General features: G+C 40.5%; 1 protein-coding gene across 2 annotated transcripts in view; it reads left to right on the top strand.

Annotated features, from left to right (window-relative positions):
• The window catches only part of tp53i11b (tumor protein p53 inducible protein 11b), a 38,413-nt gene extending 21,175 nt beyond the window's left edge, over positions 1–17,238 (top strand). For both annotated transcript variants that reach the window (XM_083973229.1, XM_083973230.1), the window contains exons 2-7: positions 7,037–7,176; positions 11,222–11,280; positions 11,465–11,513; positions 11,923–12,019; positions 13,827–13,928; positions 14,587–17,238. In XM_083973229.1, coding sequence (XP_083829355.1) covers positions 7,048–7,176; positions 11,222–11,280; positions 11,465–11,513; positions 11,923–12,019; positions 13,827–13,928; positions 14,587–14,720 — 570 coding nt within the window. In that variant the 5' untranslated portion in view covers positions 7,037–7,047 and the 3' untranslated portion in view covers positions 14,721–17,238. The remainder of the gene's footprint in view (positions 1–7,036; positions 7,177–11,221; positions 11,281–11,464; positions 11,514–11,922; positions 12,020–13,826; positions 13,929–14,586) is intronic.
• The last annotated feature ends 1,417 nt before the right edge of the window (positions 17,239–18,655 follow it).

An 18,655-nucleotide genomic window follows, 5' to 3' on the forward strand; every position in this document is an offset into this window, starting at 1 on the left:
CTTATATTCTACCTTTTTACATTGTTGGACATTAATCTAGCACACACATCAATGTCATGTCAAAAACCTGGGGGCCAGATCTGTCCTGCGACACTTTTATATGGCCCTATTATGTTAATAATGGCCCACCAATATAGCATTCACATTACTCACATTACAAATCCCATAATACACTACAACAGCTACCATACGGTCATGACCAAGCAATAGGCCCAAGCTGGAATGAACAAGTTTGTGACACACTGCAACATCTATCTTTTTCCATTCTTCAAAAACGACCTCTTAGAGCCTGGATGCTCAATGGAGATTGATGCTCACTGTGTGTGCAGATTAACATTACCATGTTTGCAATCAATGTAGCACCACTATGTATATTTTGTACTTTTTCCATCTTCATTTCGAACAAACTTGTTTCAGTTGTTGCTGGTATGTTAAATCTGGTGCATGTCCACTGTCTTTTCTCTCTCGCTGCTTGCTACCGATCCGCATAATAAATTACATTTATAATAACTTTTTAAATAAATTTAGCGACACCACAAAATCCTGGAGGGTCTGTAGAAATAGAATAGGAAAAAAAATAGAAAAAAGGGTAGAAAGTTATATTGAGTATTTAGTAGTATTATGTAACACAACCTCTGCAATGCTAAGGAATGGCTTCTCTGCAGTACATTCTATTGGTGGTAGTGGGGGTTCCAATGAACAAGAAAAGTGGGTGTGGCTGTTTTTTTCTCCACCAAGGAGTGTTTTGGGTGTAAAACTAATGTTTGCGATCAACTCAGAATCATGAAAAACCCCTAGTTTGACCCCTCACAAGTTACTTAAGGCCAAATTTAATATTACGGAATGTTCAAAAATCCAGGTACGGGTACCCCAACTTCGAGTCGTTTTTTAGGGGGTTTCCCACAGGAGTTGAATTTCAACATTTTAAGACATCATACTACGCATGTTCCTAAAGACAACTGTGAAGAAATTTCTTGGTAAGGATTTAGTTCCCAGATTGGTCAAATATCTGCTAAAATGCCCTTACTACCAGCAGTAATAAAACAGAAACACTGCAGATACAAAACACCAACAACTGACTTGAGACCAAATGGAAAAAAAACTTTGGTGGAGATTTTCATCCTGCAGTCACACAGTCCACATAGATCTCTGCTGGGTCTTGGGGTGGGGGATTAGCTGTTTTGATGATTATTTGTGCTGCCGCGTGCTTGCAGTAGGAGATGGATCTGGTTATGTAAGAGCACGCTGACCGTGAATGTCTCTGCACAACATTTAATGGCTAATTCTCCAGTAGTCTAATGCCGGGATCAGACTACAAGATTTTTTGGTCTTTCACGATGGTCACCATGGTCACCATGTCAGACTAAACACTCACAGTGGCATACATTCTTGCTGTGTCTTGGTCGGGAGACTGGCAACACTACATGTATGACCCTGACCAATCTTTGTCCACGGTCGCGTGAGCTCATAGGTCATTGGGTAGTCGTAACAACAAACTGTCAATCATGGTTACCGTAGCGCTGTGAGTGATCCTGGCGGTCTTTTGCTCAGACATAGAAGAAGGAAGAAAAAATGATTGTGGTCCCATTCCTGGGTCTGGTGAGGAGGACAGTATGACCGTCTGTCCTTCAGAGAGAACATGAAGTGCATTCACCAATGTGTACGCCTCAAAACTGTTAACTTAAACTGCGCACATGAAGCGATCTAACAGAGCTTCACTGTATGTAAACAATACATCAGAGCGCTCTGTCATCCCATTGGTCAACATCAAGCTTCACATTGTAAGAGATGTCAAACTAGGCGAAGAAATGCAAAAAATTCTAACATGCTAGACATTGTAGCGTAGTGTTCTAGAGGCAAGATCGCTGTTTGTCAGGTATGTTACACTACATGTCCATTCTTTGTTCCCGATGTTCATAATGGCCAGACACACCTGGATTAATCAGTTTGTCCAATAATGTAAGACAGGAAATAAAGCAGCAGCCTTGAATTCAGGAAGTAGTGGAGCTGTGCATAGAGCCCATTGGGCCTGATGCTGGAAATTGGTCGGCCACAACAGAATTGCGTGAAAATCGGCCTGAATTTGTGTAGTCTGATCCTGGCATAAGAGATTTTTCACTTTGAACCAAAGTTGATACCCGACTGACAGACCAAAATATCCATTCCAAAAGAAAAAGTAGTATCACATTTCCAATGACTCTTCTAGTTTACAGCTCCAACCTGAGTGGCAGAGGGTGGTTTGGGATGTTGCAGCAGTAACACAAACAAGTAGCTCCTTAACACTGTTAGGAGATCTGGAATCCAATAAGGGTCAACTTGGATACTTGATCTAATTCTACCATAACATGGGAGCCTGGATCCTCCTGTCCTCAGCCTAAAGTTATATTGTGATGATGAAGCTACTGTCTTCCTCTGGACAATGAGAAGCCGATACCATTAACACCTACCACGAGAGGTAATACATTTACTGAGGTCAGTAAATCATTCTGAGTGGGCACAGGAGATGGACATTTCATTGAGGAACAACTCACTCTTGTTTCCACAGTCTGTTGAGTAGAGGAATTGTGGTTTGTTTTCCGGCCTTATCTGCTCTTGGCACTACATGCTGCTAGATATCCCAAACATGTTGGCAGGGGGATTTGGAGACCATTGGACAACTGTGTCTTACATTATTTGTGGAAAAGAGGAGATGAGCATGCTGTAGTCTGCTTTCTTATTTTGAGTAACACATTTATTCACAGTTGCTCCTCCACACCCACATGCTGCTTTGTTCGAATGACACAATTATTTTTCCTAGAACATCTTTCTAGTCACTATAACAAGATATCTCCCCGGGAATTCTCACCTTTCCCAAAGTATCTTCCTCCTATGTTTAGCAGCTTCTCTTCTCCACAGCACATGCTCTGTTATGAAACCCATGGTAGGAACAGAGAGAGTATTGTTACTTTATGTTATTGCTGGTAGTTAACTCTCAGGTTTTGGTCCATCCTTCACTTGATTTTTTATTTATATATCCCTCTGTGATATTATTATAATATAATATTCTTTCTTGTTATCAAGGAGGTAAATGCATTGATGTTCTCCAAACACACAGCCCTGACACACCTGCCTCTTTAAATCCTTGTCGATGTTTTTATACATGTCATCATCCCGGATGCAATGCTTTTGAGGAATCAACCACTGTGAATTGCTGAAATGTGTTGAGTAGGCGTGTTATATTTTAGTCTGACGGCTTTAATTCACCAAATATTTTAGTTCTTCCAACTAATACACACTTGAAATGGGAAATAGGATTTCCTGGGACGAAACAGGATTACATTATTAAACAGTTGCTCCAGGAATATTCACGTCTTCTTGAAAAATGATGAATATTATAACATAGCACTCAGTGGTGCATGTTTAAATTGCCTTTTTCTTATTTTTGTGAGAAGTGATCTGGAGGCATTTCTGAATGTTAGCAGTTCAGTCAAAAGTTTTTTTTCATCTTGTGTGTTTCACATTGCACTCTTACAGTCTCATCAGTAATGGTTTAATTAGTTTTCTACAGTTGACACTTTAATTTAGTGCAGTGACTAATGTCTGTTTCATTATTAATTAATCATAAGATGATTTATTTGATTGATTACTTTCTCTGTTAAAGATGCCTGTCAGTATTGCTGATATTGACAAAGTAACCTCTTCAAATGTCTTAAATAATAATAATACATTAGATTTGTATGGCGTTTTTAAAAGGCACTCAAAGACGCTTGTTTTAACTGAACATGTTTAGATTACAGAGATATAAAACAGAAAAAAGCAACAAATTGTGCCTGACAACACAGTCACTCAAAAAATAATTATTGGATTGTTATTTGTTAAAACGGTTTTCTGCCTGGCATTGAAACTCTGATGTAGCTTTGAATGTTTTTAGATTTTGAATAAAAAGGGGCACTTTCCCACATTTAACATACTTTATAATTCAAGGTAAATGCATTTAATGCATCACAGACAGATTATAGAAAACCTTAGAGTAGCATAGTAAGTAGAGATGGACTCGGCTCTCCTTTAATACTTGACAACAACCATTACTGAAATGCAGTGGAGCACTTAATTGCTATAAGTTACAGGACCACCTCTGCTCTCACCTCTGTACTGTATGTAGGTAGGAGACACTCTGTACATGTTCTGTCAGCTTCTCCTCAGTCCTGTCAAAATCTCATTCTACATTTACACATATCATACCCACATCTTCACATCTGACCCCCTTTTTCATCATTGATATATTTGAGTTCACAACCCAGGTTAATCCATTATGTGTTGAAGTGCTGAAGTAGTGCGATGATATGTATGATAATCTCACAAGTGTAAGAGTAGCTGTAATTACCAACTGTTTACTAAATGTGTATCTGCTTTTGAAGTTAAAATTGTAAGCTAGGGGCTCTTTAAGTCTTCTATTCTGACTGGTAGCCATTCATTAGGAAACCATGTCTCTACTTCTGTTCACTGAATAAGATTAAAGTCTCTTGATTCATCTTTAAGTGTCACCTGCTTCGACAGCGGAGCATCAGTGGCTCTCAGCAGAGACCTCATCATCAAAGGTAGTTTCAATCATGAAAGGTGCTTCTAGTAATGAAGAAGCTATTGGTCCATTGACAGTTGCTAGGCAACTGCATCAGCATTGCTCTACAGTAGCAAGTCAAGGAGCACGGGTAGGGAAATGCAAGGGTATTTTAGCATGTGGGAAAAATGTCATCTCCCAAAGCAATGTAGTAAGGTGTGTCATGCTGCTTCTGCTTCATTATAGATTTTGATTGGGTCATAGTGGTGGTACAGATCAAAATTCATGTGACCACTATCTCATTGCTGTGGTTTTGCATAATGTGGATGTTATTCAGTCCATGTTTTCAGACCGCCCAGAGATGTTGTGATGAAAGAAGGAACGAATGATTTGCCTGTTTACTTTTCTCTGAATGGAGGGGGTGACATCGGACACACATTTCAGCATTTAATGAGCAAGGCATTAGGTCTGAAAATGATTTCAGCTTTAAAATGGTAGGCTATAATATGTAATAATCACATTACAAAGGATGGAGTGTGATTACGCAAAATGAGACCACCATGGTACATTAGGTTTTACTGCTGGGAACTATAGTTTCCTCTTTTTTTTGACTAATTTAATAGACAGTTAATTTAATCTGATAACTAATATCACTTAGCCTGAGGCGAATGTCTCCTCAAAATCACTTCAAGTGTGTTGATTCCCTGAGCATAGAAAAAGCTAACAAATCTCTCATGGATTAAAAAAAAATAATTTACAACTCTAAAAAAGAAGAAAGGTGTTGCTGAAATGAAATGTTTATAGGAGGGACAAAAATATTTCTTATCAAGTGTTTATAAAAAAACAAAATGTAAAATTAAAAGCTGTACGTTAACGTTTCAACGGTATATCTGGTAACATTATATAACTTTATTAAAATAAAATACTGAAACTTAAATGACAGTATTTATTTACATCCTTACAAAAATCTAGCAGACTTCCTGGTTTCTGTCTGTCTGTCTGTTTTTCATGCACTGTTGCTGGTGGACGGCACGGTGAAGTGGTGTTTAGCACTCCTGGTGGTGTTTGCGTATCCTCCCTGTGCCTGCCTGGGTCCTCTCCGGGTTCTCCAGCATCTTCCTATACAGTCCAAAGACATGCACACTAGGTTGATTGGAGATTCTAAATTGCCCATAGGCGCGAGTGTGAGCGTGTGAGGTTGTTTGTCTCTAAGTGTCTCTGTGATGGACTGGTGACCTGTCCAGGGTCAACTGTACCCTTGTGGATCAGCGATGTAGACGATTAATGGATCTGTAGCAGGGGTTTCGTTATGATATTGTTCTCTCAGTTTATATTTGCTTACAGTCTGTTCTCTTGTGCAGTTAAGCCTAAACCACAGCACTTGTTTTAATTTTACTCAAAGCTTGCCATGCCTCTAACTGTGACAATACACGTTTTTTTTCTTTCCTGGGGCAGAGCACTGTTACAGGAGGTGTCCTCATCCTTGGGACCATGGTTCAATAATTGCTCTTGTTTTATTCATCTTGAGAATTGGCCTGTGGAATAGCCATCCATTTTTTACACAGGCTGTCCCATTCTTTGTGTGTACACTTGTTTGTTCATGTCTTTTCCCTCCAGCTGTGGTGGATGTTACATGATTGAGGTGAAGAGGTTCTCTCTTGATTTAACTTCTGCTTCTCTTTGAATCAACAGGTACTGTGCACAAGCACACTACAAAGTAAAAATGTATTGGAAATACATATTTTCTCTATTATTTCTGATTTCATGCTGTCTTTTCTTTCACAATTCCTTCCAAGTTATAAAATGCATTTTTTTTTATCATTCGAGAAACAAAGTTGGCCGAGCACAATGTTGCCTTTGTCTGGTTTAATCCAAATAGTCGGAATAAAAATAAGTGCTGACAGCTCAAAGCCAAAAAATGGACAAAAATAAAAGCTGATGATGAAATCATTGTTGCAGTCGAGGGCCACTGAGGAGCTCTTTAATGTGGGGCAGATATTTCTGAAACCAAGGTTTGGGCATATTGCTGTGTGGACAATACAAGCTGACATCAAAGCCACCTTCCACCTTCCACTGTGTCATACATTCTCTGGGAAACTTGATCGATGAATGAAGCAAGACCCTCACTCAGTCTTCGCAAACTCTACAGTAGCTCCATTTACATGTGTGTGTGTGTGAGGCTGTGTAAAGCAAAAGCCCATGTCACTCTCTGATGCAGTGGCTGTTTGAGCAGGCACCTGCGTCTGTTGGCCTCCCAGCTGACCTACAGGACATCTGCCTCCTGCTTCCAGTCTGACTTAAAAGGAAGGCTTTATGTGTTTGTATTTGTATAGACAACTGTTATGTAACTGTGTTGCATAAGTCAAGTCCTTTGGGGGGTTATTTGTAGATTGATAGATATCTCTTCCTAAATGTGCTGTAGAGACATGCCTGCTTTGTAAAGAGGGATAGTAACAGAAGTAATGCTTTTTACATAATCTGTCTCCATTTCTTTGTCAGGTGTGTGCACCATGGCATCTAAACCTCACCCTCCTCTGATGAAGAAGCACAGCCAGACAGACTTGATAAGCCGCCTTAAGAGCCGGAAGATCCTTGGAGTCGGTGGCGAGGATGATGATGGCGAAGTACACCGCTCAAAGGTCAGATTACACACTACTTTACATGAACACATTCCTTAATAGGGAGTAATGCATAAAAACAAAGGCATTAGTGCAACACAAAGCTTAGTTATGACAATAAGTAAACAAATGTGTTAAACTATTGTCAGTCTAATGGGTAATATTTCTGCAAGGCACAAGCAAGAGTGGCATACAACCACAGATGCATTCATTAACCCCTGAGAAGAGCTATGGATTCCTTTTAAAAGCCACAATGGGCTGCTAATTGGCTCATCACTCCTAGTGTCCCATCGTGTGCATTTGCTTTGCTCCGTACGCCTCAGTGAATCTAGAGCACGTTATCCCATGAGCTCCTGCAACTCCACAGAGATGTTAACTGACTCCCTGGGGAGCCTCCCTTCCGCTTGCGTCTCATCTACTATGTTCCTGCCCAGGATGTGTTTGCGCATTCGTATAGAGAGCGTACAGTGGTGTGTGTATACCAAAACACAACAGCACGCATGCTGGTTCATACCAGTAAACACTCTTGTCATATCCATGCGTGTTGAGAGGCACGATTGCAGACTGACAGTTACTTCTTGTTCTATTTTGGTATAGAAATGTCAAGATCCAGCTTTTCTTTTTTTTTTCATACTCAGATGGCATTAAAATGAGCATAGGCAGAGCGTCCTGTTGCTCACTGAAATATTAATCAGGCAAGTGAGAGCATGGAACAGAACAGAAGGGTGCAGGCATACGTTTTTGGCTGATGGCTTGTGATGAAATGTCTGCTCCCTTCTCTCAGCCCTCCAGAGTGTTTGTTTTCTCTCCTAATGTTTGAGCAAGGAGCTTAACCCAGACATCTGTCACATCGCATGTACAGAGTGCAGTGACTGGGACCTTCATCTAAAAGATAAAGAAAGATGAATAATGTTAGCTGCTTACACTGCTGTAATGATATCAACAATGCAGAGTACAGTAACACAATGCTTTGCCCGATGTGGCCTATTGTATGTGCTGATTTGAAAAGTGTGTTTCCCTATTTAACCGTGACAATGACCCTAATTTAGAACTGAAATTGTCACTCGTACAGCTGAATTGTTCACTTGCTGCATTGTGCTGTTAGTCGAGTCGCCCTATTTATCCTCGCCACAAGTGCTTGTGGTAAAGAGGCCCATGGGATCAAGATGTAAGGTTAGCTGCACAGCAGGAGCTAGTATGGAGGAGGAAACGGTTGACTTTATCCCTGTGGTTCCTGTAAACAAAGGAGGGAAGTGCTCCTGTGGTCCACTGTCTTTTCCTGCTTCTTTTTCTGCTCTGAGATAAGAACACTATCCCTATTACTTATACTTCAGTCAAAGACGGGCTTTGTGTGCTACTGTGTGTGTGTACAGCTTTGTGAGAGGTATCGCCTACATTGCTCACGGTACTATTGACAACTTCTTTAACACACTAGTGACTAGTACGCTACTTCAGTGCCGAGGTCATGCTGTAACAATCAAGCCTGCAGGCGTTCATAAAAAAAAGACAAATAGCAATCTTGTGTGAATATTTCCCAGAGGATTACCACTGGGATGGATGAAATGGTGATCGCTATCTACTGAATTGCGGCTACACAAACTTACATCATCCATTAAATGGGAAGTGTACACACTCGCGTGACAGATTTTAGGTTGGTGGATAATGGATTCTCAATATTTGCCATGCTCTCTGGCAGAAAAGCCGTGTTTTGTTTACTGGATGTAGCCGACTGAGTGATTGATAACAAAGCTGGGCTATTATAGCAGCTGTGATTAAGCGTCTCTCTCTCTCTCTACAAACAGCATTGTGTATTTCTTCCTTTTCCTGTTGCTCCATCTCTCCCCCGACTCCCTTCCGCTCTATTCCACCCAAAGCTAGCCCTGTGCCATCAGCTGACACTCAGTTCCCATTGAGTATTTCTCATGCTAGTCATGAATATTTATGTGTTCCTGTCAAAAACAGCCACTGAATCCATGGCACAGGAAGGGCTGAATCACCTGGTCACATGATCACAGCTGGCATGACGGATTCATGCCCTGGCACTTCAGCCACAGACAGTACATGGAGGGATGGAACGGGTCTTCGCTGCAACTCTTTAGCTTTAGCTTTTGCTCTGAGATCAAAGCTAGCTGCAGCCATGGGCAACAACAACAGGAGCTGTTTTAGAGACTAAACTCCCTAGGCTATGAGGGTATTATTATCACATCTTCAATAAGTGTTTTTTTCTTTATAAATATACATCAAAAAATGGTAATGTGAGCAATCCACCTTTCACACATAAATCTGAAACTGATGTTCAAAGTTACAATCTGTGTCATCCACAAGGGCTAAAGAGTCTCAGCCAATAGCGTGAAACTGGCTGTCATTGTTATCGTCATAATTTGTTATATATATTCCTCTTATCTTCTCTAAAACTGTACCAGCTGCTCTGCTCAGTTACATTTACCTGGTGCAAATTGGAAAAGGCAAAAGCCCATGAAAAGTCTTGTGTTGAACTATAATATTTCATAGACATGAATGACTTGGCGTCATTCACTCTGATATTTCACAGCCTTATAAAGCAGAAAACCACTTTCCAATTGATAGTGAGTTCCCTGTAAACACTGCGAGCCGGGGATTGATTCCTCTTCTGTGTCTTAGGGGTTTCCATGCCTCTGTGTATTTTTAGTTTCAGAGATGCTATTTCGGACTGCAGCACAAGAACAGTTTTGAGGGAAGAGATGTTTAATGATGAAGGGAGATAATTGTTGGGGCACTGATAGGACCCAGAGGCTTTGGATGAAGGAATTTAACTGCATAGTCAGCCAACAGTTGTAATTTCTCTGTGGGTTTTTGTCTGTTCAGGCTTTTTATTCACTCGTTCACTGTGTGGTTTGTCTGAGACAGTTCTTTACTCCCTTGTCCTTAGAAGTCTCAGTCTGAATGTTTCTAGGCCTATGTTCTCTGATTAAACATGCTAAATGCTCCACTCCCCCTCTGAACCATGTCTTTAATCACAGTCATACACTACAGATACACCTGTATGTAGAGAACTTGAGGAGTTTAAAAGAGTTACAATTTCTCTTAAATTCACATTTCACATCAACATTACTACATGGTGCTTTAGCCCACTGAGTTTGGTTTTGTATAGAGCCCTTGTTCTTTTGCATTATGTTGATTAACCACTTTGGCCAATACAAATATAAAATTAACAACAACTATAAGACAGACAAAAGCAGTGAATCTGGAACCAGCAAATATGCTTGATCATACATCATACCAACCATTATCCTGGTAATATATATTTTTTAAAAAGAACAGAAATTGGCCACAGTGCGTATCTGGATGCTTTAAATAAGTGTTTCTGGGTGACGTCCATGTGTATAAATAAGTGCCTCATGGAGCATGGCTAGAAAATGAAGTTGCTGATTATTAGCATTCCACCATCTTGTGATAAGAGATGCTTGTCCCAGCAGATGTTACCACAGAGACACTTGGGTGTTTCTTCTGAATAGTGCTGAATGATAACATGTATTCTGTATGGCATCTCAATTAAATATTAATTTCGTGCTCAACCGCAATTGGTTACTGAGAGACACAGTGGGAGAACATTTTGACAAACTGAAAGCTATTTGCACCACACTGTTTTCTTCAAGCTGTCAGGATTATATATTGTGTATTGCTTTGTTCATTTTTGTAAAAAAAAAAAAAAAAAATGTTACTGCCATAGACCTGGTTATTCATTCATAATTCACTGCAAGATGTTGTTATGACATGCCTTTAATCTTCAGGGGGTGATTAAGGAGGTGAAGACATTTATAGTCTCTAATTAACATCTTAGTAGATCCTTCTCTGACACTCTTGTATTCTCTCCACTGCTTTGCTTAATGTGCTTCTTTGTTGAAGCTTGGCCAAGATGTTTTAGAAACTTTAAACTCGCCTCCATGGACAGCTGTTAGTTCTAGGTTGTGTATTTCGAATGTTGTCATGACAGATATCTGTTTAAATGGCATAATTGCAACTGCAGTTCCCCTCTCACAACTCATTTCTTTTTTTTTTCTTTTGATGTGTTCTCATTTGCTTACAGATCAGTCAGATGCTGGGGAATGAGCTGAAGTTTGCAGTGCGAGAACCTATCGGGCTGAGGTAAGAATTCAGCTGCCCAGACTATATCACTATTAACACAGTACAATAGTACACTGTGCATGGTCATGTGTGTATCACTTCCTGTGAGGTTCAACGTCTTCTAAACTCTGAGAAAACAAATGTACAGTTTTTATGTTAATGGTTGCAGGAAGGATATGCACTCATCTAATGTTTTTCTTCTTAGGGTGTGGATATTAATCTCTGCAGTGGGTTTCACAGTTATGGCTGTGATGGTAAGTGTTGCTTAAATTATCATCAAAGTGAAACGTGTCACGCCTTCAAACTTCAAACGTCTTCTCTCAATTCTGTATAACTTCTCACAGTACACGATTTTGCACAGTAAGGGGATAGGAAAAAAACCCCTCTTTTCAGAAATTGAAAAATGATTGATATGAACCCAGCACTGCACTGGCAGACTGAATAACTGAATAACTGAATAAACAGCTTCATTCTTGTTAGCTATATCACCTAATTGCTCAATATCCTCAGTGTTTATGGCACACACTGCGACTCCAACTCCCAAACAGTAATACTTTGTCAATTGTGCTGCATTTTAGGGCCATTATGAGGCGTTCGGGGGAAGACTGAATCCTGTTGTGTTGATGTGACAGAGCTGTTTTGTGCTTTTGTTTTCCTACATAGGCCTTGGTGTTTCCCAACCAGCTATATGAGGTTGTTTTTGAGGAGGAACTCTCCATGACTAGCATCTCCATTCGCCTCTATGGAGGAGCACTGCTTAGTAAGTCCGTACTTTCAAGTTGCAAGAAACACACACAGATAAGAGACGTGATGCATAAAGCTTTTGATACTCCCTCATACATAGCTGCAGTAAGGCAAGTATACATACCGCATGTAATGTAGCAGCACATTCACAGTCCTGAAATGGTACTGCCACACAGTGATTTAATATTTCTTTATATACTTGCTAAAAATATACACTGGTGGACTGTTGGTTTCTCTGTGATAATGTTTTCTAAATGCATTCATTACAGGTCATAAGCATCGAGATAATGTACAAAAAAAACTGTCTTCCTGCTCTAACATCATTCCTTTAGGCTACAAACAGAGCCTGTGTAATTTGATTCAGTTGTGTGTGTGTGTCTACAGTTCACTATGAGGGCATGACAGGGGTACAGAGACCAATTCTCCAGAATACTCACAGCAGCAGCTCCAGTTGCCTCTGTTTCTGTGACCTCATATATAAGGCCTAAATCCACTGGGAGCTCAGTGGGGGGATGGCAGCACAGTGTATGCACTGTTTGTGTGGGTCTGATCTGAGAGGACGTAGTGTTTTACTCAACATTCAAATTTTACAGCTCACTCACTCGCTGTAAATTGAGGGGGGATTTTTTTTTTTGTCTTTTTTTTTCCCTTCGCTGTTTCCTGTCGCACCATCTACAGGAGGCAATCAGTGCCTGTAAACATGCCAGGTACGCCATCGTGACATTTGCGGTTTGCTCCCCAATTACAGACAGATTATATTTGAGTTGCGAGCACTCATTTTAATGGCTTCAGTTTGTGACTGTTAGGCAAGCCGGTGAGTCAATGATTACTGGCTTTGTGATGGCTCTGTGAAGAGGCAGAGCGCGCCTGTGACGGTGGCAGGTAGCACACAGGTCATTGCTTGATGGGAAAGTCAGCAGGGAGAGCAAGCTGAGAATGACGGGAAAGAGCAAAGGCTTGGCATATGTTCAAGATATTTTGCCAGGTTGTCATTTTCACCTAAGCCAGGCACGATATAAGTCTGACATGTGTCCGAACATTGCCAACTAGATCTCAAATAGATATAAGAATTCAAAAATACTGAATCTGTTTAAACATGCATGCATGCAAACGGGCATAATGAGAAAGATACAGATACTGTACTCTAACACATTTTATGCATGTCTAGTTGAACCTTAATGTAAAATGTGAGCAAATCAAAAATAACCCTCTATGATTACTGAATCGCCTGAAGAGAGGTAAAACCTTGGACACCTAGCACTGTGGAGGAAGATCTGAATGAAGCAGCGTTCAGTCTCTAAAGGCCAACAAAAGACTGGCTTCTTTATTTTAAATGTCAGCAGGGCCGCGGGGATTAGCAAAGATAAAAGGTGATGTCTTATGAGACAAGGAGCAGCACAGGGAGTGAAGGTTGGGGTCTCATCTGCCACACAGATGGAACCTGGCAGGGAGGGGATACAGTCCATCAGCCCTCCCACCTCTTTACCCACCCCTGCTCATTTCCACAGCCTCACTGGTGCGTGTGCGTGGGTGGAGCGAAATACAGGAAAATGAACTGGAAGATTGTGGTGGGAAATGAAATGATTTAACACAGGCTTTTATCAGAATCAAGGCAGAGCATTTAGCAGAATCAATAGGCCAATTATCGCTATGTGAACACAATGTAAATCTCACTCAGGCAGGCTACAGTTGCAAGTTAATTACTCTCAGAGTAGTTTTGTCGATGGATTTGCGGCTTTTTTTTCTGAACTGTTTCTGTTACTGAAGTTTTCATTCCCATGCCCTTGAGCCTATAAATTCTCTTTTATCACATCCTATTCCAGGCCTGGCCCTCATCATGTGGAATGGTCTCTACACAGCGGAGAAGATCATCATCCAGTGGACTCTGCTCAGTGAAGCCTGCTACTTTGCTGTCCAGTTTCTAGGTGATTACACTTCTCCAACACATCATTTTACAGTCTCAGTAATGTCTAGTTGCCCCTAGCTGTTAGAGTCTTAGCACCAGAGCCCTCCTTCGCTATCTCACTCTCTCACTCTCTCTTAGTGAACCTCATTGGTTTGCTGAGTTTAAACAATCAATTGGTCAGAATCGCTTTAGCCAGTGTGCTTTGTCTCTGTGTTGATACTGCCCTCTTGTGTTGAGAAAGTGGAGTTACAGCCTTGGATTTTTATTTAAGGATAGCATCTGAGAGAAATTACACGCATGCCCTTGTGTATATGTAGTACATTGACACAGTATCAACATGCATTTAGTTGTTCTTTTGAAATGTGCTCTGTGTAAACTGACCTCACTTGTCTCATCCACTTACATCAGGACTGACACAGATTGACACCAAGATTTCACTAGATCCCTCTTGAACAGTGTGACATGAAATAGTCTGATGATTGTTATTGTTGCACAGTCTAACAACGCTTTAACAAAAACAAACTTCTTTGAGAAATGCTTAAGACATACTGTATTTAGTGAAATGTGAACCTATCCTTTAAGAACCACTTTAAAGATGTTCCGAACCTTGCGTGCTGTGCATGTTCTCCCATAATGACAAAAACATATAAGTGCTGAATGTTGCCCTGTGATTTCAGTGACATCCATCACCTTAATAGAGATTGGGATCCTGCCCAATGCCGCCATGCTCCTGCTCCTCAGTCGAGTGCTTTTCCTGGTGGTCACCATGGCTTACTACTACCACCTGGGCCGTAAGCCGAAGAAAATCTGAGCTGCCTGTGTGATACTTCCAGAGAGGGGACAGCTGAGCACAGATCACGGACGTGGGGTCAGAATGTTTGGATGATTATTTCACCGGGGCTTGGAGCATCACTTTGTCAATGAATGCCCCCTGCCCCTTTCTATGGGACCCAACCTATTGCAACCCATAGTATTCAATATAAGAGCATAGTCTCGCATTCCAAGAACAAGAAACCTCACAGCAAAAGTGAATTACACTTTCACTGGGCTGTGAGGTCAAGCCCCTCTTGACACACATTCCTCCTTTGTGCAGTTCTACAAGCTGTTATTATAAAGAAGGAACTAGCAGTAGTGCATCGTGTTCTTGTGTCGCCTACAGTAGTTCTATGATTTCATATGTACAGTATGGAGTAATTTCAGAAATCTTACTATGTTTTTAATGTACAGCTACATGATTTCCAGATTCAGTATTTAGTATTCTACCTGTTTGATAAAACGTTGCATCTTGACACCGCTTCTTAATCACATTCAAGGACCAAGATTTTGTGCTATTACTCATTTCCTGTTTGATGCTGTTGATGTTAACTTGAACTGTATGTATGCCAAAGTGAAGCCTGCATATCTGTGCTCTTGCATGCTTCTCTGACAGCTCTCCAGTGACCACACTGAATGGCAAAAGCATCAGCTGTGCTTCGTGTAAGATTCAGGTGCAGTCAGATAAGCTAAATGCTGGGTGAATCACAGTGACCCTCTTGTTACATTGCTGATAGCTTTCTTGGTCCAGCACACTGAGGAAACTCCGTCAAGGTCAGTTTATACTCCCAATCGTAACCCATCAATCATCTTCATCAGATTTAGACGACCCAAAATGAAGTGCTGACTCGAAATAATTTTTCAGGGACACAGTGAGTTTTTTATTCCTGGGGTATCGGTCATGAGGTTCTACCAAAGTGAATAGGAATTGTTTTGTACAGAATATTTACACTTGTGAAAGGACTCTTAAAGGAGTCGTTCTCATCTTGGTGTGTGCGTGTGTGCGTGTGTGTGCGCTGCTTGGCAGGACTTTAGCCCGAGTGATCCTGTAGAAGGTATTTTATCATTCTGACCTTTACTGTAGTGCTAGTGTCACAAGCCGAGCATGTCAGTGTGCAGGGTAAACAAACCTGACCTGGTTCCTCTTTAGTGATGTAGCACAGTTTTTTACATACACCACATCCTTAGCCTTGCCTTAAAACTACTTAAAAGAACAGTCATCAACACTGCATCCTACTTCTTGTATATATGTAAATAAAATTATTTACCATCATGTGGTGTTCTTGTGAACCGAACAGGGAACTTGTTCACTATTAGTTAAATGATTTTCAGAGGTTGATCTTTCTCTTGCCGTGTCTTCTTTTGTACCTATTCAAGTGACATTTGTGTTTTGGTGTCATGCATGCAATATACCCACCAAACGAGATGGCTCAAACAGTGTAGCGCAAACGGCAAATAGCTAGAATGCAAAGCTGATAAAGATGTTAAAGGGGATGAATATATTAGTCAAAAATCAACGTCCTGAAAAGGAAACACTTATTTATGAGGCAGTTCAAGCAGACATAACCCATCATTTGACAGTCTTTACCCGGTCAATTTGTTCAAAACATGTTCTACCTCCCAATAAATGGGCTGCCCTCAGGTAGGAGACATCCCAGCTCAGAGTTGTGCTAATGTTGGCCTCTTCATACAGTACTCTTCAACACCTAAGGCCAGTCAAAAACACAGTCTAAAGATAGGCCACTTATTTTGTAAATTTAACTTAAAAAACTATTTTGGATTGAACAAGGAACTTACTACAGGCCTCCTCTAAAGGTGGTCCATATTGTTGCAAATGACCACATAGAGTCCCGCCCAAGAAGGGAGTGGTCCTGAGGTCCCAGTGATTGTGGGTTTCCAGATGCAAGTCCAGCACTGAAGGCAGATGTGCTTGGTACTTGGGTGAGCTTTCACTTCAGATATAGGGAACTCGAAACATGGGTGAGGTCTCCCATACTCCTATACTAGTAATTATCCTTTTTTCAGTGTTTAATTAGATGCAACTCTCCTGAGTGACATTGTGCGCCCCAACCTACCACTCTGTCCTGACTAGCATGGTAATTATGGAGTTCAAGAAAAATGTCATTCCATTTCCGTCGATACTACAGGCCTCAAATCATCAGCCTTGTGAAATGTTCAAAGGTCTGTAAGGCAGGTTATTTTAGGAGAGATGGGCACTTTCAGGGGGGATTGGCAGCAGAAGGGAGGCAAAGAAATCGCTCTTTCATCCTCCTGGTTCTCTGACGTAAATTAGTCAAGATTTCTCATTGGTAAATTGTTTCGAGGAATGGGCAAGTTGAGCTATTCGTTCCTTCTGATGTAGATCCAAAATATATTGTACTGTTGTGACTAGCATACCAGGTCAAACTGTTTGAAGTTGTAGCAGTGTGTTTTTATGTATATGTGCTATACTGTACCTCAGAAACGAATTGTTATGGATTTCTACCATTTAGTTTCAAATAAAGAAAACACTTTTGTTTATTTTGACGACTTCAAAAGCAGTGACATCTACTTTGTCCTTGTTGTCCTTTTGATAGTTACATATTTCTAACTGTTTGCATTATTGGTTAATGTGCTGATTATTTCCAATTTGGCATAAAAAAAACCCTCACCTGAAAATAGCTTTTTAAATTTTTTTAATTTATTTATCACAATCGCAACATTTGAAAGGCTATTGTAGCCTAATATAACCTCATATGATAAATACAAGCAGAAAATCCTATCACTGGAGCCAAGCTACTTCAAATATAGGTTGAAATGCCATAAATTTATACTTCACTTAGTGGAGGATGGCTTTCTAAGTTAAACATCCACTTATGTTTTCTCTGAGATGAACTTAGAAAGCTTTAAACGTGTATCATTGCCCAGCAGCGAGAGGGAGGCTTTCATTTTATACACTCATTATACCCTCAGCAAAATAATTTCTGCCTCCCTTAAGGAGCCTTGAAAGTAGTGAGCCTTCAGCAAAATGTCTTGTCAAATTCAACAACATCATGCATCACAAAACTGAATTTACAACCTTGTCTTGACATGTCTGAAGAAAGAAACTAAAGGGCTGTTGTGTAATCCCACCCTTTGTTTAGTGTTTTCTGTTTTGGGAGGTGTTTGACATGTCATGACATGATCATCTTCAGGTCACCACAAAAATATTTTGAGTTAATTGTACCTGATATAGTCTACCAAATATTCAAGCTAAATTTTTCCTGTCCTACTCCAGCACTCTGTCTCCCTTCCTCTCTCTCTCACACACACACGCACACACATTGGGCAAACTGTGAAAAGGGGGATTGTGAGGCACAGGAAATGTATGTGTGGTTGAGGTTGTTTATAGGCAAAAAGCTCCCATGTGTCTCTCTGTGTGCGTTTGCATTCTCCCCATACTTTCCACTTAATATATTGAGACTTGGTTTATTTCTTAGAGCATGGTGGTAAACAGTGTTTTAGAGTAACTCACAAAGGATCATTCAAAAGGCAGATCCAAACGTCTTAAATAATCAACTATAATCAGAAGATATTATGCAGTTTAGTTTCTGCCTAATGCTGCTGCAACATCTGACTACCACAGGCTACAACCAATGTTTCCATCACTGAGGACTGATAGTCGTCCTGTGATGGAAACAGTAAATATACTGCACTAAAGGCACATAAAGCATTTCGTGGTAGTCATTGCTAATAAGCAATTATGTTTTCCAAAAAATGCCAAAAAAAAAGTAAAGAGGGGGAAAACAGGGGAGGAAGTTATCAGATGAAAATAGGCCTATGTGTGCAAGAGAGGGTATTAAGTTACTTTACCTAAAAACAATCCCCTCAGGGCAACTTCTAAAGCCTACACATATTTGTATTTAATTAAAGTATTATGTATAATCAGGAATATGTAGCCTAGTACTCAAGGTA

Source organism: Trachurus trachurus (assembly GCF_905171665.1).
Source record: "Trachurus trachurus genome assembly, chromosome: 6".
Classification (NCBI taxonomy): domain Eukaryota; kingdom Metazoa; phylum Chordata; class Actinopteri; order Carangiformes; family Carangidae; genus Trachurus; species Trachurus trachurus.